Here is a 27,957-nt window from a genome sequence, read left to right as displayed (position 1 = left end):
CTCAAGTTTTCAGTAACCGCGAGATTCCACATAAGATTGATTTAAGATGGTCAGATCCATTCTCAGCGCGACAATTTTGTTTATCTATTAAAAGATCCTATCATTTTGTATCGACGAAGATGACAACTCCAAGAATTTGAAGAGTTCCGAAAGATGCGAAAAAATTAAAAGAAAAAGAAACAGATGATATGCCTTGTCAACAATAAGCTTTGAGGACAAATCTTTTTGAAGAGGAAGACAATGTTATGAATAAAATATAAATATAATAATAATAAGGAATAGTTAATTAAATAGTAATTAGTTAGTAAATAGGCATGTTCCCAAGGACATGACCATTCATGAAAGGGTACCTGCGTAGGTATATAAAGCAGACCCTCATTTGTAACTCAATCATCTCAATTGTATTCAAATATTCTTCTATAATATATTATTGTCCTATCATGGATGTTTATATATTTCAGATCTTCTGAAATAGTCTGCTGCGTATACGAACTTTGTTCGTTACAATAAATATGACAAAATCAATACCATTTCTAAGAATAACTCTAGATCCTAACCCTCAACGAGCTAGAACATCAGTATATACGTATGATACTTATGTAGATCCATTTTTGATCAATGACTCGCTCACACCTAAATATACTAACGTGGATCTGTTCATTTGACTGTTTATTTGAAATAAGTATTAAAAATTGAAAGCTATGAATATACCTTTCCTAACTATCCACTAACGGAAAGCATAACTCCACGTTATGTCTCAATACTTGATTATAATTGCTGCACAGATGAAAATAATTCCAGCTTCGCATTATTTGTCAATCATATTTTTTCAATTTCTCCAACAACAAATTATTTCTCATCATCTGGCATTTTCGCACTCTTGGACATATTTGAGGCAGCTGAATTTCAGAATTCCAATTGTAAAACAGTTTCTACAGCAATTTGTTATCTGGAATTTCTCAACTTGATAACAGATACTACTAAGCAATCATCTTTGAAAAATAAAGTGTTGGTTTAACAGTTTCATTGATTCCCAGTGAGAGTAGCAAAAGCACGTCTCTCAATGGGCTGCAGCGAGAATGCCAACTTAATCAAATACAGGAAATGTCTTGTTTTTTGGTATGTGCTACGTCTGATGGCCGATTTCGTTTGATGTTTCAGGGACTTTGGCTTGGACTTGTTTGTGGACTATCCGTACAAACAATTATACTGTTTATAATAACGTTTTGTACGAATTGGGAAGAGCAGGTAAATTGCTTCAATTTTCTTCCCCTCCAAAATTTGACCTAAATTCAGGATGTATATGATAAACGCATACATAAACAGCTGGAAAATATAGCTTTCAGGAACGATAAGAGACGTGATTAAAGTAGAATATTAAAAATGAACACAAATTTTCTGTACATCGAGTTTATCTGGCCTGTGACAATTAATATTTAAGACGCTCGTGTTGTGACCAGGCAAAAAAGGCCAGAGAAAGAGTTTATGCATCAGCATCGCCAACGTTACTGGTAATTTAATAGAGGTATGTGACTTTTAGGTAGCATTTTTTGCATTTGAATTCATTTTCCTTCCTAGGTTTAAGGGCTAAGTAACCAGGTACTACTAGGCTAAGAAAATGGGAACTCTGAACTACTTGCATTAAGAATGGGCATATAGTCTGAGATGAATACCTTATTGACCATGATGAGAAAATCAAACCATTTAAAACAATATGGCATACACACCTTTCCTCGTACTTCTGAAGGAAGTTGAATGTTACAACGATGTAAACTAAGTATATTGTTTTAAGCTCCCTGTCTCTGTCGAGGCCTTAGAATTGTCCAACACAAGAATTTCAGAAATATGTTTTTCTCTTTATCAATTTTTTCCTTATGGGTTTCTGTAATAGAAGAGAACGAACCCAGTGGAAACTATATAAAACTGACTATTATGAATTAAAGAAATGGGTGCTTCAAAATATGTAATGTCTAACATCTTGTGCTCTGACACCTTCAGGACGAGCAATAAAATTTTAGGCCTGGATTGTTGGAGTCAATGTTCAAACTCTTGTAACATACAAGGGAAAATGTTGGCTGCTTTCAAATACCTTAAAAGTGTGCCGCAGCTGCTTCACATCTGCAGGTTAAAAGGCATTTGTGAGTGTTTTTTATTCAACCGGATATTACATGGGATATTTCCTCATCGTGTTTTATATGCATCAGGGTGCATGAAAGCAAAATAATTTTGCTAAATGAAGAGAATTTTTGGAGTATCGCATCATTGCAAATATGAGTAGAAAGTTCTTTTGTGGATGGATGTGGAGAAGAATTATTTGATTCCCTCCTCACACCCACATATACCTCTCTCTACCCTTGCTATTCAGAGTCCTTATAAATAATGCTTACTGCTATTTTAGTTTTCTCAACCGAAACAGAGCACAATGTAATATCGTGGATTTCTTCGATAGAAATAGAAAGTTTTCAGCACAACATGAGTTTCTCCAGTGAAAACATAAATGTTTGCTGGAAGTGATCTTAGATTCTTAACCATTGGCACGACAAGTTTGGGGACAGTGAAATTCACATCGAAAAGTTATAATGCACGCACACAATCACTTGATATGACAGTGCATGGAAACTGAAATTTTCCTATGACACCGTTACAACGACACACTGTTAGCATAAAGACTAATGCCTTGGAGCTTAAACATATCTCTATATCTATAATCATTAAATGTTTAATATATACCAAATCTCAATTTTGTAAATTTACCTTTCTAGTTTGGGATAAAAATAATTTTAATATTTAAATTAGAATCAAATTTATTATAATAATAATTATCATAAATTTGTTAGTAGGTAGGTATGTTTATTTAGGAATAGGGTTTTTAAAAATTAGGGTAATTATCAATAATTATTAGATGGATAGTAGAGATTTAATCTTCATAGAATATTCTAAAATATTCTTAATAGGATACATAAATCAAAGGTTGAGATTTATTTTCAAAATTATTGTGTTTTTTTTTGCAATTTTAATTATATTCATTAATTAGAAAAAATGTCATATGAACAAGTGTTATATAAAATAAGTAATGGTTTTTGGGGTTTGTCGTATTGATAAGCCGTGATATTGGTCCATGGTATTTTAACAAAGCCTATTTACAGATTACGAATCTCCATGATTAAATGGGGTGAATCTCTATGGTTAAGAATCTTGGTACATGTTTTTTTAAATGTATATATGTTTAACTTATATTTTAATTATTTTTATCTTTAATAATAATAATAATAATAATGTTTATTTTAAATAAAGTTATAATTTGGTTAATTCTTATGATTTTTTTAATTGTAGCTACTGAAATGTATGAAGTAGTAAGCATTTTGATGCTTAATATGGATATGCGACATTTTGTTGGAATTCTAGTGAAAAAGAGAATTCAATAACATGATAATTACTTGTGAGCATTATCACAAATCTTCTTTAGTTAGATAATCATCTTCATCAAGCAATTATCATTAAATATAGAACATTAGAAACAATAGACAAGAGACACAAACAATTAGGCTAGATGTCAGGGCAAAACCCCACCAAGGGAGAAAACCCATCAATCCTTTCCTTATAGAGGCATAGAAAAATCCAAGTCAAGGCAACCAGAATCTCAAGTGCCAAGCCAACCCTCCATCAAGCAACATTTTCCTTCATAGAGTCCATCAAGGACTGTCCATAGGTTTGATCACAGAGTCCTTCGTAGGTCATTGCGGAGACACATTATACCATCAAAAGATATATTACAGAAGCTCATATGCCATCTCAGAGAGACTCCACAGTTAGCTTGTATAACATAACAAAAAAACTTCACAATATGGTCGGAATGTCATAAGATTATCTTAGTAACATCATCAAGATAATGCCATCGAGATCCAGATTTTGTCTTCCCTATAAATCACAAAGATTCGAATTTTTCCTGCCAAAGAGATCACATAGATGGTCAAAATTTCTTCTACCACATATATCACAAAGATCTTTCAGTTTCGCCTGTCACAAATATAACAAGGATCCCAATTTCATCTGTCACATAGATCACAAAGATGCTCCAAATTTCGTCTACCATAGAGATTACAAAGATCTGAATTTCATCTGTCGCAAAGATCACAGTTTACGATAGAAGATACACAAGATACATGCAAATGGAGGAGCATGGATAAAAATGTGCCTCTTCAAGGGTGAGCCAACTTGAATTCCAATAAGGCCGATTTGGCAACTTGGAGGACAAATATCATTTATAAAAATCAAATTTTCTTTTTCTTTCAAATGTCCAAATGGGACAAATTACAAAATTATTATTTTTATCAAATAAATGTCATTTTGAAGACCAAACTTATGTAATATTCCTAGTGGAAATATTAAGTGATACAAAAGCTAAAATATGAACATGCAATAAAAAAGTCTAACACGAACAAAATGTCAAATTATGCTAGAAAATTGCATCCAACACAACCATTTTTATTAATTTGAGAAAAATGGAGTACACATAGTTGAGAATAGAGGAATCTGGTCTTGCTACAACAAGCAAGGCAAAACCTGGGTGATAACAATGATGCCCAAGTGTTGTAGGTGCTCCTTTCCAATTTTTGCGTTGACCCAGTTGTTTGATGTTGTTATTGTTGGAATGGAAATGGGAATTTGGCCCTCCAATGTGCTCAGAAAATTCTAAAACTTCAGCTAATGTACTTCCTCATCAAGGCCAACAAGGCCCAAAAAGGGTTTGGCTCCAAAGAAGCTCTCTGGAAAACCCACAAATTAGTGTGTTTGCCTAGTCTGTCCTCCTAAATGCATTGTTGGGAAATGGTTGTAAAATGCTCTCCAAATTACCAATAGAATCCTTGCAAAAATTCCCTGCAATGCGCTTCTCAAAATCCCAAAACCCAAAACTTTCCAACCCTTCCTCCTCACAAACTCCCACTCCAAAACCCCTGCGCAATTCCTGCCAGAGAAAGTTTGCGTAGACCTAGGAAGCACCAAAATCAGACTGAAGTTTTCCCCCACACTCAGCGCTGTAATTCACCAAAAACCTCTAGCAAATTTAAAGGCAAAGAACTCATGAAATATTCAAAAATTCGCAGGCACTATAGTTTCCTCTCCCAAGAAGTGTGAGTTCCTCTTCGACGCCTAGTCTACTCACAGGAATGGGTGAATACACCTATAATTGTCCTTGGAACAACTATGCAAAGGTGAGATTGGATTCTCCTAAGGTGGCACTCGAAGTCCACTAGAGAAAGAGGTGAGATTCCCGCCCAGATATCTCTTATGCTAGGCAGCAAGAGTTGACTTGGTTGAGCAGCTCAGGGAAACTAGAGTTCAAATTTGAAAATGGAAAAAGTCCCAAAATGAAGCTCTCCTCTCCTATTTATCCTTGTTTCCTTCTCTCTCCTTGTGGGCCCTCCCATTTGACCTCCCTTTCTCTCTCTCTTCCCTCCAAATCGAATTCCTCAAGGGAGTTCGAACTTCTCCTTTGCGGTGGTCCCCACATTCCACCATCCATATAATTTCTTCCTTTCTAATGTTTGGAGCCTCCCTCACAAAAAATAATTTTATGTCTCTCACCCACTTTTCCTAAGTTTGTGTCCAAAAAATGTCCATCATCAAAATTGCAAAATTTAGAATCCACTTAGCAAAATTTCAATTAGAGGGAATGTTACAATCCTCCCTTCCCAAATGTTGCATGTCCTCAAGCAACTATAATGCTAGGTGTTGTACTATTTATTCTACCTACCATGTGGCATCCTCCTCTAGTAAATCCTTCCACTGAACCAAAAACTCCTTAATGACCCTACTCCGGAGCTTCCTCTCTCTTGTCTCCAAGATGGCCTCAGGATCAAATGCCCCTCATCATCCATAGGTGGCAACTCTGTAGTTGTTGTAACCTGTTGTCCCAAAGCCTTTTTCAGGCAAGAGACATGGAATATGTTGTGTACCTTGCTCCCTAGTGGGAGCTCCAGCTCATACGCTACCTCCCTAACTCACCTGGTCATCTTGTAAGGCCCATAAAAACATGGCTTGAGTTTCTCTGTGCCCTTTTGCTTATGTTTGGACTGCCTGTATGATTGGAATCTCAAAAAGAATAGTTCACCAACCTCAAAGTGCCTCTCAAACCTGCCCTTGTCTGCATATAGCTTCTGTTGCTTTTGGGCCGTCTGCAAGTTATCCTTGAGAGATCTAAAGATATACTATCTCTCCTATATCTAATCCTTGGCCCCTAGTGATATCCTATCTCCAGACACCATATCAACGAAGGTTAGTGCCTCATAACCATAAAAAGCACGAAAATGTGACATACCTATAGACATGTGGTAGGTGGTGTTATGGCAATACTCTCTAAGATGTAGTCGCTTCACCCATGCACGTTGTTGCGCTGTCACGTAGTTGTGTAAGTATCCCTCTAGCCACTTAATCACTATCTCAGTCTAGCCATATGTTTGTGGATGATAGCTAGTGCTAGGTGTGAGCTTAGTCCCCACAAGACAAAACAAATCCTACCAAAAGCCTCCCGTGAATTGATTGTCCTTGTCACTAACAATGGTTTTAGGGAGACCGTGTAGCCTGAAAACCTCCCAGAAGAATAACTCGATTACCTGAGAGGTCTAATACTAAGTTAGAATGACAAAGAAGTGGGTGAATTTGGTCAACCTTTCAACCACCACATAAATGCAATCTCGTCCTTGTACTGTTGGAAACCTTGTGATGAAGTCCATAGAGATGGTCTCTCATTTCCTCTCAGAAATAGGGAGAGGTTGCAGTAGGCCAGTTGAGTGTGTCTACTCACCCTTGTTACTCTAGCAAGTGTTACATTCCCGAACATGCCTCAAAACATCCTCCTTGAGGCCTCTGCAAGTGAAACACTCTCTGATGGCCCTGTATGTCTTGAGGAACCCCTAATGCCCCACCAACGGTGAGTCATGTGCAACCTGCATAATCTTCTCCCACAATTGGGAACCCAATACAAAATAAATACTGTCTTTGTGGTAAATCACCTCGTTCATCACCCTGTATCGGTCATCCCATGTTATCCATCTAGGATCTCACATGCATGTCGATCCTTGGAGTACTCAACCAACAACTGCGCTCTCCAGTATTAAGAAATGCTCATGTGAGAGTGTTGCAGGCCTACTAGATAATGCATCCACCACCACATTTTGCTTTACGTTGACATACTCTATGTCCAAATCATATGCCTAGATCTTACTGACCCACTTATGTTGCCTCTCCTGCAGTTGTTTTTGCTCCAAGAAGAATAAAAAACTATTGTGGTCAGTCTTTACCTTAAACCTATTGCCCACCAAGTATTGTTGGAACTTGGCTAGTGCATGCATGATGACCAACATCTCCTTGTCATATATAGAATACAGTCTCTCATGCACTTGTAGCTTCCAACTCTCGAAAGCAATCATGTGTCCCGCTTGAATCAGAATTTCCCTAATGCCCTCTCTAGATGCATCACACTCCAAGAAAAAGGGTTGTGAGAAATCAGATAAAGCCAACACTGGGCAACTGCGCATTACCTTCTTGAGGCACTCAAAAGCCCCCTGTGCCACATCTATCCACACAAATGCCCCCTTCTTTGTTAAATATGTGAGGGGTACTGCCAGCTGGGAAAATCCCCTCATGAACCTCCTATAATAAGTACATATGCCCAGGAATCCCCGCAACTTTGTCACATTCTTGGGTGTAGGCCAATCCAAGATTGCTCTGATCTTCTTTTGGTGAACTCACACCCCATCCTCTCCAATGACATGGCCAAGATACAACATCTCTATTAGTTGAAAATCACACTTAGACACCTTGGCATACAACTGTTGCTCCTCTAAGATGGATATCACCTCCTCCAAGTGTTGCAAATACTCCTCCCATGTCTTACTATAAATTAGGATGTCGTCAAAGAAGACCAACACATATCTAAGCAATTGCTTGTAGAACACGTAGTTCATGTAAGATTGGAAGGTAGCCGAAGTGTGGTTAGCCCGAAGGGCATCACCAAAAACTTGAAATTCCCATAGTGACACCTGAACATAATCTTTGGGATATCCTACTATCTCACCCAAATTTGATGGTACCCGTAGCACAAATCTATCTTAGTGAAGTACTTATCTCCAATGAGTTCATCCATCATCTCGACAATGCACGAAATCAGGTACATGTTCTTTAGGGTCTTTTTGTTCATGGATTTGTTATCGATACACATATGGAGGGTCATGTCCTTTTTCTTCACCAAACTACATATGAAGCGAAGGGAATATAATTGGGCCTGATGTGTCATGAAGGCAATGAATCTTGTATGGCCTGCTAAATCTCATCCTTGTAGGCCTTAGGGTTCTTGTATAGTGTAGTGATAATTGCGTGCACACCCTCCAACTCAATCGTGTGCTCAAACCCTCTATCTTGTGGACGACCTGGGGGAATGTCTCCATATATTTCAGGTACCTATCCAATATTTCTCTAATATCAAGATGTGGCAATCATGGTCGAGTCCCTGCTTTAGAAATCATGAGCTCCATGTTAAAATTGGCAACTAGGGCCAAACTCCATGTGGGTCATCTTATTCATCGCTGATAATATTTTTATTAGATTCCTCTTGTCGAGAGGTGTAGGATTGATCTAAATATCATCTGATTCTGATAAGTATTTATGGAGATATGAATTTATTTTGATTATGGAATAATTATCAAGCCGACCAACAACTCATGTAGGCTCAGAAGCCCAACAGTCGCATCTATTCAATCATCAACATTTGTGTATAAATACAGGAGGACTTTTCCTCATTTGCACTCACTCATCTCATCACATCTCTCTCTCTCTCCTACACAGAAAAGAGGCTCTTCTCCTACTGCATAGAAAGAGACTCTTCTCTCACATGTGTGGAAGGAAGATGCAAAATTTAGGGTTGCAACTGCAGATCAGAAGTTTGACCAGCGTTGACCATCAGATTCTCTCTCAGAATTGCGCTAGGTGAATTTGGATCTCCTCTGAAGGCCTCATTTTTGGTGAAGGAATCAAGCCGATTCGACGGTCGGTTTGCAAGATATTGTCTGCCCTAGTTTGGTTGATCTAGGGTTTGCTGCTGCTGATGTAAATTAGATTTATGTACTATTTCTCTCTGCTGAATTATTGAAGATAAAGGAAGATTTGATCAAAGGGTTTCCCCACATTGAGGTTTGTCCCTGGCTAGCCGCCACATCTTGTGTCTCTTGTCTTGGCTTGTTTTCTATCGATTGTTTAATGTTCTATATGCACTTTACTTAATGTACATGTGATTGCTAATCTATGGATAATAATAAGAAAAAGAAGTAAACTGCTCTAAGCATAGAACATACCATAAATTAACATGGTATCAGAGCTGAGGTGAAGACAAAGCCCGAGCAAGAGCAAGAGCAATCACCGAAGAGAAGATTGGCAAGGCTATCCTAAGAGAAATATGGGGTCCTCAACACTCTTCCCCGCCGAAGACAAGCTCTGTGAGAAAGCTGACTATCACGGATGGAAGATGTCTCTCGATCTAACCTTAGAAGATCAAGGAGTGTTGGACCATGTGAGAGGAAATATTGTTGAGCCTCCATCAAATGCTCCCGCTGCTACTAGGAACAAATGGAAAACCGGCGAAGTCAAGCCAAAGAAGATCATCCGGGACTCTATTGACAAGCGCTTGGTGGCCTACATCCCGACCTGGACATCTCCAAGGAAATCTACGATAGACTGGTGAGTTTATTTAAAGTTAATGATGCAAATCAAGTCTTGTTTCTTAGAAATAAGCTGAAGGAAATTAAGAAGGGCAAAGATGAGAGTATGCAAGCATACTTCTAAGAATCACCGAGATTAAGAATGATATCCTATCTATTGGGGAGATTATTACTGATAGGGAAATGGCACTCACGAATCTTGGAGGATTACCATCCGAATGGTACATGTTTAGGACTACTCTTCTCAACAATAATGTAATTCCTAGTTTCGAGGAATTAATGGCAAGATGCATTCAAGAAGAAACAAGGATAGAAGAGCAAGAAATGCCCATGCCTAAAGGTCCTCCTGCTGCCTTTTCTTCTCATGCTAAGAAAAGAAATAATTTCGAGACTAAATAAAAAAGAAAGGCTGGACCTAAGGGTGGAAGAAAAGGACGATGTTACATTTGCGATAAAGCAGGTCACTATGCAAGAGAATGCCCTGATAGAAGGGACTCACACCAGGACGATGATCAAAATCCCTCTCATGGCAATCAAAGGAATGGAAAATCTAATAGCAGAGGTAAAAGGAGTGCTGGAAATCAAGGAAGAGGACAACCATTCAAGAAGGATAGAAATTCCAGGTATGAATCTAACACTGTTGACAATAAGCAGGATGAATATTATCTACCAGCTGCTCTATCTACCTCTGCTCCTTCGGACTCGCTAGGAATTTGGCTTATTGATAGTGGTTCCTCAAGGCACTTCACTGGTTACAAAGAAGTTCTCCATAATCTAATAGAGAAAGAAAATAACCTGGAAATTGTCCTTGGAGATAATATGAAATATCCCATGAAAGGTGTAGGCAATGTCTCTCTTAAATTGAATCAAGGTAATACGATCCACTTACAGGATGTATTATATGTACCTGACCTCAAAAAGAACCTGGTGTCCATCTCGGCAATGGAAGACAAAGGCTACAAGGTGACCTTCAGCGATGGCAAGGTACGTATATGGAAAAATAATGTTAAAGATGCCTTCACTCTTGGGTTTCGAGTTGATTCATTATATCAGGTTGGTGGAAGTCTACTAGGTGTCATGTCTTGTGACACATCTCTTCAGTCCGAACTTTGGCATCGGAGGTTTGCCCACCTTCATTATAAAGCTCTACCCGATGTAAGACAAATGGTAACAGGGATGCCCGAATTCCGAGTAGAGAAAGAAGGTGTATGTCCAAGATGTGCCGAAGGAAAGCTCAAAAGGGAACCATTCCCCTCAAGCCAAAGCAAGACCTCTGATATATTACAACTAGTTCACTCAGACATATCTGGTATGATGCCTGTGAACTCCTTGGGAGGATATTCATATTACCTTACTTTTACAGATGACTATTCTCGAAAGACTTGGATATACTTCTTGAAAAAGAAGGATGAAGTGTTCTCTTGGTTTCGACACTTCAAAGCCTTGATCGAGAATCAAACTGAAAAGAATGTCAAGATCTTAAGGACTGATAATGGGACTGAATATGAATCTAATGAGTTTCATGACTTTTGCAAAGAGGCTAGCATCAAGAGGGAGACTACTACACCATATACTCCTGAATAGAATGGTGTGGCGGAAAGGAAGAACCATACGATTGTGGAAGTTGTCCGTGCCATGCTCCATGATCAAAGAATTTCGAAGTTTCTATGGGCCGAAGATGCAAACACCGCCGTATATGTACAAAACCAATGCCCTCATCAAGCATTGGGTTCCAAGACTCCTGAAGAAATGTTCAACAGTAAGAAACCTGATGTATCTCATTTTAGAATTTTTGAAAGCCCTGTGTATTTTCATGTGCCGAAAGAGAAAAGGAATAAATTGGGTGCATTTGGAAAGAAAGGAATCTTCGTGGGTTATGGTGAAAATACTAAGGGCTATAGAATCTATGTAGCCAGTCAAAGGGAAGTCGTGATTAGTCATGATGTCACCTTTAACGAAGATATGGCTCTCAGCAAGGTGGACAATCTTCCGACTTTGAGGAGCTCTCAAGAAGCCGACACCAGGGAACCAAAAGAAAAAGATGATGAAACAATCCCTGATGTGGAAGAACCCATGGATCCTATTGATCCACCTGAGCCTTCCTCTTCTAGGAAGAGGCCCTCTTGGCTTAGGGGGCTACTCGATGATGCTGAAGGACACACTGCACCCCGAGGAACCTTCCGTGAAAGTAAGAAACCCAACAGGTATCAGGGATACCTGACCATCATGAGCATGATCATACAAAATGAGCCTTCATCATTCTTTGATGCCGTCAAGCATCAAGTATGGAAGGATGCTATGACCGAAGAATATGAGTCTATTATGAAGAATGATGTCTGGGAAGTAGTTCCCAGACCCCAGGACAAGACAGTTGTCACTTCTAAATGGATTTACAAGATAAAGCATACATCAAATGGATGTCAAGACCGCGTTCTTGCATAGTTTGATCAAAGAAGAGGTCTACGTGGAGCAACCCGAAGGATTTGAGATTTATGATCGAAAATCTCATGTATGCAGGTTGAAGAAGGCTCTCTATGGGCTGAAGCAAGCACCCCGAGCATGGTATGAGAGGATCGATAACTACTTGATGAAGTTGGGATTCACTAGGAGTGAAGTCGATCCTAAACTCTACTTTAAGGTTGAAGATGACAAACCTCTCATACTGGTGCTGTATGTGGATGACCTCTTTCTAACGGGTGCAGACCCTCTCATTCTCAAATGTAAGAGGGAGTTGGCTTTTGAATTTGAAATGAAGAACCTAGGACTGATGCACTATTTCCTAGGACTTGAAGTCTGGTAGAAGCCAAGGGAAATTTTCCTATCTCAAGGAAAATATGTGGTGAAGATATTAGAAAGATTCGGTATGGTAGACTACAAGCCTGTAACTACCTCGATGGAGCTTGACTTCAAGAAGTTAAGCGGTAGTGCCGCTGGACTTTTTTTACGAAATGCTACCAAGTATCGGCAACTCATCGGAGCATTAATGTTCTTAGTGAACTCCCGTCCAGATATATGCTTTGCAGTCAACACATTAAGTCAACATATGGTTGAACCTCATCACATACATTGGATTGGTGCCAAGAATCTGTTAAGATATCTTCGTGGCACAATTACATATGGGCTAAGATACACTACCGAAGATGTGAGACTACTTTGATACACTGATGCTGATTGGGCAATGTGGTGGATCGTAAGAGCACTTCCCGGTGCTATTTCTCCTTGGGATCTGCTTCGATATCCTGGATGAGCAGGAAGCAGAAGTCGATGGCTCTGAGCACTGCCGAGGCAGAGTATATTGCTGCTAGCATGGCCTCCTATGAGGCAATTTGGTTACGAAAGCTCTTCAGTGAGCTGTTTGGATTTACATTGGATACCACCGTGATCCTATGTGACAACTAGAGTGGATTCGTTTCTCAGAGAATCCTGTATTTCATGATCGCTCCAAGCATATCGATATCAGGTACCACTATATTCGAGATATGGTGAAGCTGGGATCTATAAGGCTCCAACATATCGGTATAGATGAACAGGTTGCCGACATTCTGACAAAGCCCCTAAGAAAGGTCAAATTTTTTTACTTTCCGAGAACAACTTGGTGTCATTCACAAACCCTCTGATGAGGGTCCTGTATGATGTATGGAGCTCTTGTAGCTATGGGGGGGGGTGCAGGGTACTTCTTGGAGCGACATATGACCACAGGGTAAAAGAATCAAAACTTTACCTGTAACACCCCGTGGCGACTATGTAGTAAGATGATTAGTTCTCCTGTGAGGTCTGGATGATTTGCTCTCCATGACGATTATGTAGCAGGATGATTAGTTCTCCTATGAGGTCTGGATGATGTGTTCTCCATGCCGATTATGTAGCAGGATGATTAGTTCTCCTATGAGGTCTGGATGATGTGTTCTCCATAACGATTGTGTAGCAGGATGATTAGTTCTCCTGTGAGGACAAGATTGATTAGTTCTCCTGTCGAGGCATCCTACCCATGCAGTCTGAGACTCATGGGAAGTACCTCTCATCTAATCAATGAGTAGGGAAATGAGGATAGGGACCATAGTAGTACCGATGGACGCATTGTTGTATCCATCGTACTCCCTATGCTAGGATGACCTTCATTGATCTAGGATCAATGATACTGGTCTGGGACCAGTGGTAGGAGTTGTACCCACTATGACACTGACTTTGGGTCAGTTGAGGACTGGTCTGGGACCAGTGGTACACACTCTGAGACTGACCTTGAGTCAGTGGATGATGATACTGGTCTGGGACCAGTGGTAGGAGTTGTACCCACTATGACACTGACTTCGGGTTGGTTGAGGACTGGTCTGGGACCAGTGGTACACACTTCGAGACTGACTTTAAGTCAGTGGAGGATGGTATGATACATCCTCGATCATTTCTTCCTCTTCATAATTCGGACAAAGCAGAGCAGAACAAAACAGAGCAGAGTAGAGCATATCAGAACAGGGCAGAAAGAACAGAGAAGAGCAAACAGAATAGAGCAGAGCAGAGTAGGGGTCAAGCTGTACAAGGCAATGCATTTGATGGATGAATAGTAGCAACCGACAGCCGAATTGCAGATGGAGTTCTTTCTAGTTGAGAGGGAGTGTTAGAATTGGAAACTAGGGCCAAACTCCATGTGGGTCATATTATTCATGTCTGATAATATTTTTATTAGATTCCTTTCGTCGAGACGTGTAGGATTGATCTAAACATCATCCGATTCCGATGAGTATTTATGGAGATATGAATTTATTTTGATTATGGAATAATTATCAAGCCAACCATCAACCCATGTAGGCTCAGAAGCCCAACAGTCGCATCTATTCAATCATCAACATTTGTGTATAAATACAGGAAGACTTTTCCTCATTTGCACTCACTCATCTCATCACATCTCTCTCTCTCTCTCTCTCTCTTGCGCAGAAAAGAGGCTCTTCTCCTACTACACAAAAAGAGACTCTTCTCTCACACGTGTGGAAGGAAGACACAAAATTTAGGGCTGCAACTGCAGATCAAAGGTTTGACCAGTGTTGACCATTAGACTCTCAGAACTGTGCTAGGTGAATCTGGATCTCCTCTGAAGGCCACATTTTTGGTGAAGGAATCAAGCCGATCCGACGGTCGGTTTGCAAGATATTGTCTGCCCTAGTTTGGTTGATATAGGGTTTGCTGCTGCTGATGTAAATCAGATTTATGTACTATTTCTCTCTGCTGAATTATTGAAGATAAAGGAAGATTTGATCAAAGGGTTTCCCCACATCGGGGTTTGTCCCTGGCTAGTCGCCACATCTTGTGTCTCTTGTCTTGGCTTTTTTTTCTGTCGATCATTTAATGTTCTATCTGCACTTTAATTAATGTACATGTGATTGCTAATCTGTGGATGATAATAAGAAAAATAAGTAAACTGCTCTAAGCATAGAACATACCATAAATTAACACTCTACAACCCACTCTATATCCCCATATCACAAATCAGCCTCCATCCGACGTGTCGACATTATCCGCGGTGGGTACTAATGCATGTCCCTTCAACGCAACCAACTTCCCATCTGGCCCAATGAATTCTATCTCCAACCTCCTCTAGTCCATGGTGACACGACCAAGGGAGTAAAGCCATTGGACACCCATCACAACATTGGTGTCTGAAACATCGACTACAAAGAAATGGTTTGTCATCGAGTAGTTCCCCATAGTCACAGTCATACTAAGGACGTATTTGGTACACTACATGGTCTTGTCCCAGGTACTAGAACTGAAAAACCATCAAAGGTATTTGTGTTTATCCCTCTCTGATCCCCCATCTAAGCATCAACGAAATTATGGGTAGCCCCACTGCCCAATGGCACTGATACACATTGTCCCTACACCATTCCCTAATCCTCAACATTAAGTACTTTGGAACTACTTGAAGTGAATCAATAACTCCTCCTGTGGGCGAGAAAGGGTCTCCTCTAAGTGGGGGAGGTGGGCCTCCTCCTCCAATACTCTGTGGCTTACTGTCACCTCCCTCTGCCTTCTGCTCGACATCATCCTTCAATTCATTTTCCAAAAACACCTCTATACAATGGGCCTTTCCCTTGGTGCACCTGTGCCTATGTCCCTTGGCACATGAAACACAACTTCCTCCTCTGGAGGTCTCTCTTAGTCTCATCATCCAAATTCTCACACCATGGCATCTCCCTTGATGGTAGGGGCTTGGTATCTTTGCCTCGCTATGGAAAAGTAGGTCTCATGGGCACTAGTGCTCTAATATTTGGTATTGCACCCTGTAAATCTTAAGCCCTGCCCATTGCATCCTGAAGCAAAGTAGGTCTATTCAACCTCACTAGCCCACGTAAGGGCTCCACTAGACCCTCCACGAACTAGAAGACTCTCCTAGCCTCTGATAAATCTGGCATCATCACTGACAACCTCAAGAACTCTGTTATGCACTGCTTCAAGTTCCTTGTCTACTTGAGTTGGGCCATCTCTCTGAAATGCATCTCAAGGTCCCGCGGGTCAAAATGCTCCATCACCCTCCGTGTAAAATCCTCATAAGAGGTCACCCCGACATGTACCAATGTAGATAGCTCGTGGAACCACCGATCATGGGCGTCTCCTTCCAAGTGCAAGGTAGCTATTTTAATGACTTCTACCATTGTCATTTGGTTGAGATGAAAATATGTGTCAAGTTTCTCAACCCAAGCCATGGTCATGCACTTAGAAGAGCCATCAAAATTAGGAAGGAACAATCTCCCAATGGTGCACTGCAGATCAGAGTTATGTGCAGATGCTCCACTGGTTCCCTTCTCTCTATTGCCATGTTTGAGATGACAACAGTCTTTAAAGGTTATAACATCTCGAAATTCTCCCCCCATAGTCTAATACTCACAGAAATGATCCCCTAGGGGCATCTCGTCCATGTCTAGATGTCCCCCAATCCCAATAGTAAAAAATGTGGGCATAGTAGATCTGGGTGGTCCATTGTGAATGTGAGTATGGCCTTGAGGGTTGAAACTAGTTGGTTCCATCACTTCCTCAAACATAACAATCAAATTAAGAGTCTTTCATCAAAGAAATTTTCATGCAACTTCCAACAACACATGTTATTAATGTTAGTTATCAACAAAGCACTACCCAACTAGTTGGCATAGATTTATATATCATTGTTATCTATATTTGAAGTTTACTCTCATTATTATAAAATCACAATTTTGTAGCATATAACCAACAACTACATTTCATTTCAATCAATATTGATTACAAACACAATATAATAGTAAAGAGTAAATATATAGTTGAAACAACACAATTCTATATCTATTAAAAAAAATCTAAATGTTGGTCATATTTAACTCAAATAGATCCTAGAAGGCATATTCAGTAGATTCAGTAGGAAATTTTCATTATACAAAAATTAATGTGGACCATGATTTCCCATTTGCACCATTATATCTCATAACAAATGATGTAAAATATTCACCTATCAACAACTATATAAATGTGGACCATGATTTCCCATTTGCACCATTATATCTCATAACAAATGATGTGAAATCTCCACCTAGCAACAACTATATTTAGCAAGTTGCATACATATATATTTGCTAAAGTCAATATTTGAGTAGTGCAAGATAAATTTTCATTATACATACAAGGATGTGAATGTGGAAAATGATTTCTCACTGACACCCTTATATCTAATAACAAATGAGGTGAAATGTCCATCCAACAACAACTAGACCCCCTATATCTAATAACAAATGAAGTGAAATGTCCATCCAACAACAACTAGATTTAGCAAAGTTGCACACATGTAAATTTATTAAAACTAATAACCCAAAAAAAATTCTCCCATCTTTATTATTTTTCTTACTAACCAACAAAAATAACTATCCCTAATAAAATAAAAATTCCTAAAAATAACTATTTAATTTCTTAATAACTTATTATCATTTTTAAATATTCATTTATTTAAAAATAAATATTTTAATATTACCTAATTTCCAAAAGACTTAACTTATTATCATTCTTAAATGTTCATTTATTTAAAAATAAATATTTTAATATTACCTAATTACCAAAAATAAATTTTATATTTGTAACTGCCCAAAAAAAAATTGTATTTGTAGCTACCAAAAACACACTCTTGTGATTTACCAAAGCACTCTATTAAAGATGCATGCATCAAATTGGATAACAAAATAAACAATAATATATGTTTTGATATTCTATGGGTTGACAAGTGCTTTTATCTTCGTGATGCCATACCAAATCTACATTTCAATATGATTGTTGAGGACGTTGAAACTCAAGCATCCATCAATAGACAAGATATATATGCATGTTTGAATGCACGCGACTTGGGTTTCCCAATTCCATTACTAATTTGTTAATAATCCGAGTTTGATCAAAATAATTTAAAGTAAAGAGTAAATGAATTTCTTATTTCAAATTGTAAATTACTTTTGCAATTTTATCAAGATATATTTAAGCCGAGATAATATATTCAAACTTGAATACATAGAACTAGAGTTCCCCATTTTATGAGTAACATGAGTTTAATAGAAATAACTGAATTTCTCATTCACATTGGTTAAAAACCTCCAAAATTCACCATACAATAGTTATATAAAAAAATGTTTAACACATTTTTCTAACATACAACATATATTTAAGCCAAGATATATATTCAAGCTTGAACGCATACAACTAGAGTTTCCCCATTTTATTAGTAATATAAGTTTAATAAAAATGATTTCTTATTTCACATTAGTTAAAAACTTCCAAAATTCACCATACCCTCATCATGTAGAAAAAGATTTAATAAGCTTCAAACAACAACCCAACTCTTACTATTAAAAGTGTAAGTGTTCTATTATGTCAGTAATAAAAGAGGTGAAATTTAGGGATGATTCACATCCTCAGTCCTCCTTTTACTCTATATGCAACCACCTTGGCCACACATTAGCTTCCAAATGGTTTATATACTCTATTCAAAATAAACTCAAGTTCACATCATTATTCAATTTTTTTTATCTAGTTTTATATTTGTAGGATTACATAATATCAAAATTGGAAACATGAAAACGATTTTATCCATATGTGGATTTATGCTTTCAATTAAGTGAGCTTCAATTTCTCAATTTTCACTTATGCCAGCTCTCCAATTTTAAAAATTTTCCTCTTAGTCTCTCTTAGGGAAAGTTTCTCCCCTTGAGATCCCAAAGTTGGATGGACTCACAATCTTTGTTTGGTTGAAAACCCCCAACAATACTGTAACAACCCCAAAATTAAAACATGCAACTAATTAAATCAATTATGCGATTTTTAATCAACACACAATTTATCAACTATTTAACATTGAATTTCGGAAATATGAGCAAAGACAACTTACCTGTCGCGATGATATTCCTTACTTGTGATTTCGGAGTTGAACGCTATTTGAATCCTGCTAAACGCAACAAAGTTTTAGGGACGACTCTCCACCCAACCGTAGGCTCAATTGCACAAAATCTTGCTACAACTAGCCACCCCCGAGCCCTCAATGAACGCACTAATGCAAGGGAATCCTTTATCTCACAACAATTTTATCGCTAGAGAATGGATGATAGAATCATGGAATGATCTCTCATCTTCCTCACTGTTTATTAAATAGAGCAAACATTGGAAGGGGCACTGCATGCTCCATGTGTCAACATGCAACTTTTATTTCTTTATTTTAAGTTTAACTTAATTTAGTAATTCTCTTAATATAATTCTTTCTTATTTTATTCCTTTTTACTTTTTGATAACTTTATTTATTTTTACTATTTTTATATTTTTCTTAATTTAACTCTTTCTTATTTTATTGTGTTTTTTTGTTAACTTTACTTATTTTTACTATTTTTATAGTTTATTTTTATTTATATTTATTTAGAACTCTAGTATTGTTATTTACTATTTTATTTATTTATTATTATTATATATTCTTCATTATTTATTATTTATTTACTATTATTATATTTTCTTTATTGTTTATCATTTATTTTCTTATATTTTAATATTATATTATATTATTTATTATTTTTATTATTATTAGGGGACATTACATAATATCAAAATTGGAAACATGAAAATGATTTTATCCATATGTGGATTTATGCCTTCAATTAAGCGAGCTTCAATTTCCCAATTCTCACTTATGTCAACTCTCCAATTTTAAAAATTTTCCTCCTAGTCTCTCTTAGGGAAAGTTTCTCCCCTTGAGATCCCAAAGTTGGATGGACTCACAATCTTTGTTTGGCTGAAAACCCCCAACAATACAATACCACTTGCAAATTTAACTAAGCCTTCATCTATTAGAATTTTTGGCAACATTTCTCCATCTCCATTATTCTCTCCTCTCTTCCATGGTTTTCACCTTCTATTATAGAACTCCTCCCCATTGACACTTTACCCTCTCATGCTAAAAAACCTTATTTTATTTTCTTAAACAAAAAAACCTCAATTATGCATGTACCACTTGGTGCTTGTCCCATTTCCCCACTTATTACTTTACTTAAAAGTGCCCCACCTAAGTGGGTAAATACTATCTTCTATTAATCAATCAAAGGGTCAAAGGGTCATTGTAAGTACTCTACTTAGCTTAGAATCTGGAAGCTAACTCTTGTAGAGTAAGGATTCCACACACGTACTATGCAAAATCCTGATCCTAATCAAGCAATATGGACTCTCCATCTTGTCATATTTTTTTTCATTAAAAACTCCATGTCTTTGATAAGACATGGTTGTGAATCAATACCCATATGTTGACAAGCTAGAAAGGCCTCACCTTGTTCTTGCACATACACAAATATATGTATAACAAGTAACTAGCTTCATTGGCTTAACATATATTCCCTTCCACTTGCCACATTTTCAAGTACCCTACTCCCCTGCTTCATTCATACAAGTACAATGGTTCACAACATTAGAAATTTTTGTGATATAGTTAACAATTTCCCAAGACCTTTGTTTTTAAAAGAAAATGCAAGTCATACATCCATGTAATAAACCTTCCACAAGTCAACCATACCACATCATTTCATCCCAAAAAATATAATTCATCACAATATATGTATATAAATAGATAACAATATATATGTATGTGTGTGTATACAAAATAATTGATAATATGTCCAAAACATCATATATATTTGTTCCTTATATGAATCATTACCAATAGATATAAAAAGGAGAAGAAGCCATGTATAAATATAAATGACAAGTTCATCCAAGAGGGGCATTACATAATATAAATGATGAAGATGATAGACACATAATCCATGCACTTCCAACCCACACTAAACACACACACATCAAAGATGCAATGAACCTATGCAGCTAACTCATGCACATGAGAAATACACCTAAATTATATAAATAATGCACATAAGTGGCTCACCTAACCTACACATCTAAGTGATGACAATATTTTTTTTTATAAAAAATGTATTATTTGACCCCCATTCCAAATTATGTAGATGGAATTCATTGTTTCAACACTTAAATATTCAAATTAGCAATATTTGATTGAGAAAAACATTTGGCTTTGTTTACCAAAGAGATCACCAAATTTAAAATGTCAATATTGAATATCTCAAACTACACTACAAATAAGAGTCATGGTCCCCAAACCTAGAAACTATAGAGAAATTAATAATATCTTTGAAAAGACTTCTATTGGAGGAGGGTATAGCAACAAGAAGCCAAGATATAGGTATAAACTAAATAACTCTAACAATGAGGGCAACAAAACGAGGAGTTTTAGATATTTTTTTCATATTTCTTTGTTTTCTTAGTGGCAATCTAGGAAACCTATGGTGTCAATATGAATTGTTGGGCTCACACTCACATAACATGGAGTTGAATTTGTATGCTACCACTATGACCTCTAGGCATACCCATGCGGCACATAGGGTTAGCTGAACTAATGACATCACAAGGAGTGCTTTAACAATGCACTATATCACCAACTAATCTACACCTCGGGAGTTGTGCTAATCAAAATTGTCACACACACAGAGGAATGTAGGGGGTCAATGTAAGTAATTGAGTGCTTTGAGCTTCATGTAAGAGGGCACAGGGTCATTTTCTTGGGTTGAATACCTTTTTTTCATGTCTTGTTTTCTTCATTGGGTCAAATGCCATATTGTAACATACACCCTTTTATTTTTATTTCTTTTATTGGAAACAATGAAATAAATTAGAAATTATAGTATTTGGGAAAACCCACAAAATGATATAACTCATATTTATTTTTAGAGTTGAGATAAAAATATATGATCAAAATGAATATACCCAGATAACCATTTTTTTCTTTCTAACTGGCAGTAATGGAATAACTCAGAAAATAATAATATTTAGGAAAACCCACAATCTCATATTACTTAGATTTGTTTTTAGAGCTAGGATTACAATATATGATCAAAATGAAGAATACCCAGATAACCAAAATGCTTTAAAAACATTATTCAAACATACCCATTAAATCTAGAAATGCATAAGTCTGATTCCAAATTGAAATCTACAAAATCACTATACCAACATATCATAGCAACAATACTCTAGTGAACTCTAAAATCCTTTTAATACCACAAATATCCTCAATTTTTCTCTAGACTATAGATATCAAACCAACAATGAAGCTCAATTGTGATTTTTGTGTGAAATCACTAAGATATTCTCTAGATTATATCTCATAATAATGTTTGTAATGTCGGCCGTAAGGGGTTTCATCCTCACAAACCAAGAAGTAATATCCTCCAAGAAAATGACAATATAAAATATCAAAACTGACCTCCCAAATGAACTCCACAAATTTTCTTTTATCTCTCCTAGGAAGTTTGACCATCTTCATCAAGCCATGTGGGACTAAATAAAATCACTTTTACTCTCCCAATTAAAGGCCTTATTCTTGTCCCTTATTTTATTTTTTTAAATAAATTATCTTTCACTTCATTAAAAATATTAAAATAACGATAAATTTAAATCAAAGATTTAACTTTAATAAATTATCATTATTTTATTTAAAACTACCGAGATATATAAAATATTGAGATAGTCATCAAAACTAAACTCATCGACAATACTAGAATAATAACCCTACCACCTAACCTAGTCGGTGCTCAAAACTAACTTACTAAAAATAGTAAGCATTGGAAAACTATCTTGAAATCATTTTAGAAAAAGGCATCCTGCTCATAATCCTGATGAGATTTCAACTGAGCATAAAACTACTAGATTAATTGTGTCCAAGGTTCCCTAACCCTAACCCAATAGCCTATGGGAACCAATTGATAGGCTAGAGGTCCACCAACTCCACTAGTTAGGAAGGGAACATTAAAATTCACCCTTCCCAAAATTGCTTGTCCTCAAGCATTCTAAGATTTGGATGTTGCAAATATGTTCATTTTCCCATGTGGCATCCTGTATTGGAAAGTTCTTCCATTTGATCAGAAACTCTTTGATGGCCCTCTTATAAAGAGTTCTCTCTCTAGTATCAATGATGGCCTCTGGAATCAATATCATCGTCCCCTCCTCATCCAATGGTGGCAACTCAAATGAGGGAACCGCGTTATGACCAAGTGCCTTGTTGATCCTGGATACATGGAATACATTATGAACCCTGCTACTAGCAAGTAGCTCATGTTCATAGGAAACCTCTCCAACCCTCTGAGATACTCTGGATGGTTCATAAAACCTAGGCTTGAGTTTCTCTGCTCCACTATTCTTGAGAGTGAACCATCTATATGGATAAAATCTAAAATAAACTATGTTCCCAACTTGAAAACTACACTTGATATGATGTTTATCAACATACAACTTCTACTAATTCCATGCCCGTTGAAAATTTTCCTTCAATGACTTCATGATGTCCTAACTCTATTGTAATAAGTCCTTTTCCTTAGGAAATCTACTATCCCCAATCATAGATCCATGAAGTTGGGAGCCTCATAACCATATAAAGCCATGAATGGAAACATTTTGATAGTCATGTGATAAGTAGTATTACAGAAATACTCGTCAATTTGTGGCCATTTGATCCAAGCTCTCTGCTATCTAGAAACATAGTTCTTGAGATACCCCTCCACCCATTTTTCACTATCTTCATTTGACCATCTATTTATGGGTGGTAGCTAGTGATAAGAGTGAGCTCAGTCCCACACAATTTAAAGAGCTCCTACAAAAACATACGTAGCAACTTATTGTCCCTATCACTAAAGGGCATTTCATGCAACCTAAGAATCTCTATGTAAAACGAATTAGCTACTTGCATTGTTGTATAAGTATTTGAAATGGCAAAGAAGTGTGCAAACCTAATCAACTTGTCAACCACCACATATATGCAATCTTTACCTAGTATCTTAGGTAGTCTTGTGATGAAATCCATAAAGATAGATTCCCATTTCTTATTAGGAATGGGTAGGGGTTGAAGTAGACGAGTTGGATAAGTATGCTCATTCTTGTTTTTCTCTTAAGTAGGAAACTATGTAACATACTTATAGACTTCATTCTTAAGTCCTTTCCATGTGAATCTCTCTTGGATCTACCTATAGGTTTTAAAGAAAATCGAGTGACTAGCCATAGGCGCATCATGAAATATCCTAAATATATTTACCTTAAGTTGTGAAGCAGGCACCAAATACATTATGCACTTATACATGATCAACTCATTTACTATTGTATATCCATCATCATGAATTGAGCCATCTATAACTCTTGTTTCCCATGAATCTTTCGCATACTCTATTGCAATTAACTCTCCCCAATCAACATAAATCTCCACCAATGAACATACGTGAGACCTTCTAGAAAGTGAATAAACAAGTACATTCTTCTTCCCCTTGACATATAGAATTTTAAAATAATCTCCATGTAATCTACTGATCCACTTCTATTTCCTATCAATTAGATCCTTACGTTTCATGAAAGATTTGATGTTTTTATGATTTGTTTTGATGATGAACTTAACCCCAACGTGGTATGGTATGAATTTAGCCAAGGAATGCATAATGGCCAACATCTCTCTATCATAAACTGAGTAAATCCTCTCCACACCTCTTAATTTTCTGCTATCAAAATTAATGAGCTGCTTGCTTTGCATCAAAATGGCCCTTATCCCATCTTTCGAAGTGATCTAGGTGGATCTCCAGACACCAGTGGCATGGAAAAGGCTCAAAATTTAAAGTGGTGGAAACATAATTAACTCGACATCAGATCGAAGTGCTTGTCGCCCTGATTCCAACGTTGTGAATGACACTCCAATCGAGTCCGGATGAGGAAGATAGAGGCAGTCAAAGTTTGGTTGACTTTTGCTGACTGGGTAGGATTAATGGAGACATAATTTTTACTTTTTCCAGCGGATAGAATTCGGCCAACTTTGGCTGGATTCCAGGTGAAATTATTACCTTGTTAAAATGTCTCCTTCGGTCAAAAACCCGGATTTTTAAAATCGGCCATATGCTTTTTAATAACAAAAAATTATTAAAAAAAGGGGTGGCGGGCCACCAACCCCGCCACCCCAATCCTTATCATATAATGCTATTAATGGAGGGGCGGGTCACTGCCCACGACCCCTCCTCCATGTACTTGGAAAAGAACGTGCACTTTGGTCGGGCCACGACCACATGCGGCGTATTAAGTGGGCTGACCCTTGGGGCATGGACCCAACCTCCACCTCACCATGATAAGGCAACAACGACGGAAATGGGGGCGGGCCACCCAAAACAGTGGACCCGCCATCCCAAATTTTAACCAAAAAATATATTGTGTGGGTTAGTTATCACTCCAAAATGACCTTTGAAAGTTTTAAAGAAGGAAATGACAGAGGTAACCACAAACCACTTTTGGAGATTAGGACCTAGCCTTCCTGATGCTCAGAGAGGGCTCTCTCTTTATAATTTAACTTTGTTTAAGTTGATAAATTTTAGGCTAGTTATGGTTGCACTTGGGTTTTGTTTTGAATTTGGGTGGTGGGATCACTTACTTAGATGAAAAAGGTTTGCTTTTGCCATTGGGCTATGGAGTCAAAAGTCAGACAAACAAGACTGGATCAAGGTTCTAAAAGACAGTGTCTGCAGGGCAAGATAGGTGAGTTTTTGCAGATCTCAAGGGCTAGATGGTGAAGTGGCTTCTAATCGGATCTAGGGAGAAATTAAGGGTTCCCTAGGCCGGATTATGGAAGGAATGAAAGAGGTCAATCGGGATGGGAGAGCAATGAAGGATTCTTAGATCCGGGTGTCAGAAGAAAACATGTAAATGACTAATTGTGCAAAACAGAGTGTACTTAAACAATTTCTGAGTGATTTTTCCAGTTAATACATTCAAATTTAGAAAAAAATTAAGTTTGTGAACACATAAGAATGATAACAAAATCACAGAAAGAAGATACTTCATTGTAAATAGCTCATCTCATTAATCCTGCAGTTCAATGCTTTTATTACTTTGGCCCAGTTTGTTGACTTGGAAATGGTACAATTACCCTCAGGTTCAAGATCAAAATAAACTTACAAATGTATAGAAATCCACCATAAATACTTCGAATGGTGAAGTATTTATACAAAAAGTTCTTACAAAATATCTCAAGCTAATTTGAGAATTAATCTAGGAAAAGGAAAATATCTTCTTGTAAGAAGATAGAGACAACTATTGAACTGTTTCATGCTATCCCTGCTATTTTGGTTCTGCTGGCTGTTGTGCTTTGATTTTAGCCCTTTATGCTGCTAGGTTGTTTGGCTTTCACGCTGGATACTCTGCTTGACTTTCATCCTTCATCTGATACTATTTTACCTGATACACTTTGACTCTGCTAACTTGTTTTCACCCTTTTACCATGCTCCTTTACTTTTTACTATGTTTTTAATATAGTAAATCATAAAGTTTTTGCCATGTTTCTTCATCTAGTAATTGGATGTTGAGCATTTTCCTGTATATCTCATCAACCTCTGTATATTTAGCAAAAGTAGGCTTATTAATAAACAGGTGTTTTACCTCATGCTGGAGGTAAAACCGATTTTCAAAAGTTTGATATAGTACTCTGCCTGTTGGTATGCCACTCATTGATGAAGTATTTGCCTGCTCTCTAGTCACTTCTCTAATTTTCTTGTTGTATTCCTCTTGTGTCATTAATTTATCATTTATAACAAAGGGACTAGGTAATCCCTTTTCTCTCAAAATTTCAAACTTGACCATGAACCTGTCAACGGCTAGTTGCATGGTATGACACTTATCTTCTAAATTCAACATTAAATTCCTCTTAGCGAGGACCCTCTTGACTTCCAGAATTGTACCTGTTCTATCAGGTATGTCAAGTTCTTTCAGTTCATATTTATTCTTATAGTTGAGGAATTGAATAATTCTTACAACGTCCTCTGACATCTCTCCAAGTTCTTCTTCCACCTTTTGGATGGCTTCTGTAGCCTGTTTTATTAAATCTATTTGTTCAAAAATGACTTGGATAGATGGCCAAATATCATTGACAGAGTCAATGATATTGCCCATAGTAATTCCGTAGCCTTTCCCAAAGGCTCACTTAGTGTTAATTCTTTCTCCAGGCTCTTTACTCTTTGATTCATCCTGGTAGCCTTTTGTTGTTTTGCATGATCTGTGCTAACCTGCAATCTTTCTCCAGGCTAGTGAGTTTCTCTTTCAATTTATTCATTTCATTGGTCTGAATGGACATTTCTTCCATTGCTTTGACCAACCTGTTCGCCTCATCACCTGTGGTACCTGTTGCTGTTGATGTCATTGCTGATGTAGTCGTTGTTGCTGTTGGCAATGTAGTGGCCATTGGACCAGTGGGAGCTAATGCTGCTTCCAAAGTGGAAGGTACAACTGTGGTCATTGTAGGAATGATAGTTCGAGGAGCACCATAAAGACTAGCTTGTTTGAGCTAGATCAAGCTATCTAGCTCCTTCTCCATCTCCTTCAACTGGTCATTGAGTTGCAGCACCAAGTCCATCATTTCTTCATGATTTGTCTGGCTTTCCAGGACTTCCTTTCTTTGTGGGTGCTGTGACTGAGGCATATTGAGCTGTTTCTTGAGGGCTGCAATATCCTCATTCTTATTCTTGATTAATTGTTCAGTAGCCTTGATTTCCTTTGGGTCATGGCCAATTTCAATGACCAGGTCTTCTAAGGATTTAATCCTTGTGTCTTTGGCATTGGAGGAGGCCTTTTCTAGTTTGTACCGGGTTGTCACATTATCCAATGAATCTTTCAGTTTGAATGCTGTCAT

The 27,957-nt window shown here is 37.4% G+C and overlaps 1 protein-coding gene across 1 annotated transcript in view; it reads left to right on the top strand.

Moving 5' to 3' along the window:
* The window catches only part of LOC149179315 (protein DETOXIFICATION 16-like), a 272,397-nt gene extending 244,802 nt beyond the window's left edge, over window positions 1–27,595 (top strand). The window contains exons 7-10 of the mRNA XM_089422421.1: window positions 1,162–1,248; window positions 1,461–1,511; window positions 27,352–27,355; window positions 27,480–27,595. Of these exons, the coding sequence (XP_089278547.1) occupies window positions 1,162–1,248; window positions 1,461–1,511; window positions 27,352–27,355; window positions 27,480–27,595 (258 nt within the window). The remainder of the gene's footprint in view (window positions 1–1,161; window positions 1,249–1,460; window positions 1,512–27,351; window positions 27,356–27,479) is intronic.
* The last annotated feature ends 362 nt before the right edge of the window (window positions 27,596–27,957 follow it).

This window comes from Pinus tabuliformis, chromosome 4_1, assembly GCF_031772625.1.
Source record: "Pinus tabuliformis cultivar Carrire ecotype Pingquan chromosome 4_1, CPIR1, whole genome shotgun sequence".
NCBI lineage: Eukaryota > Viridiplantae > Streptophyta > Pinopsida > Pinales > Pinaceae > Pinus > Pinus tabuliformis.
The sequence above is the reverse complement of the archived record's forward strand: the minus strand, read 5'-3'. Positions and strand labels throughout refer to the sequence as shown.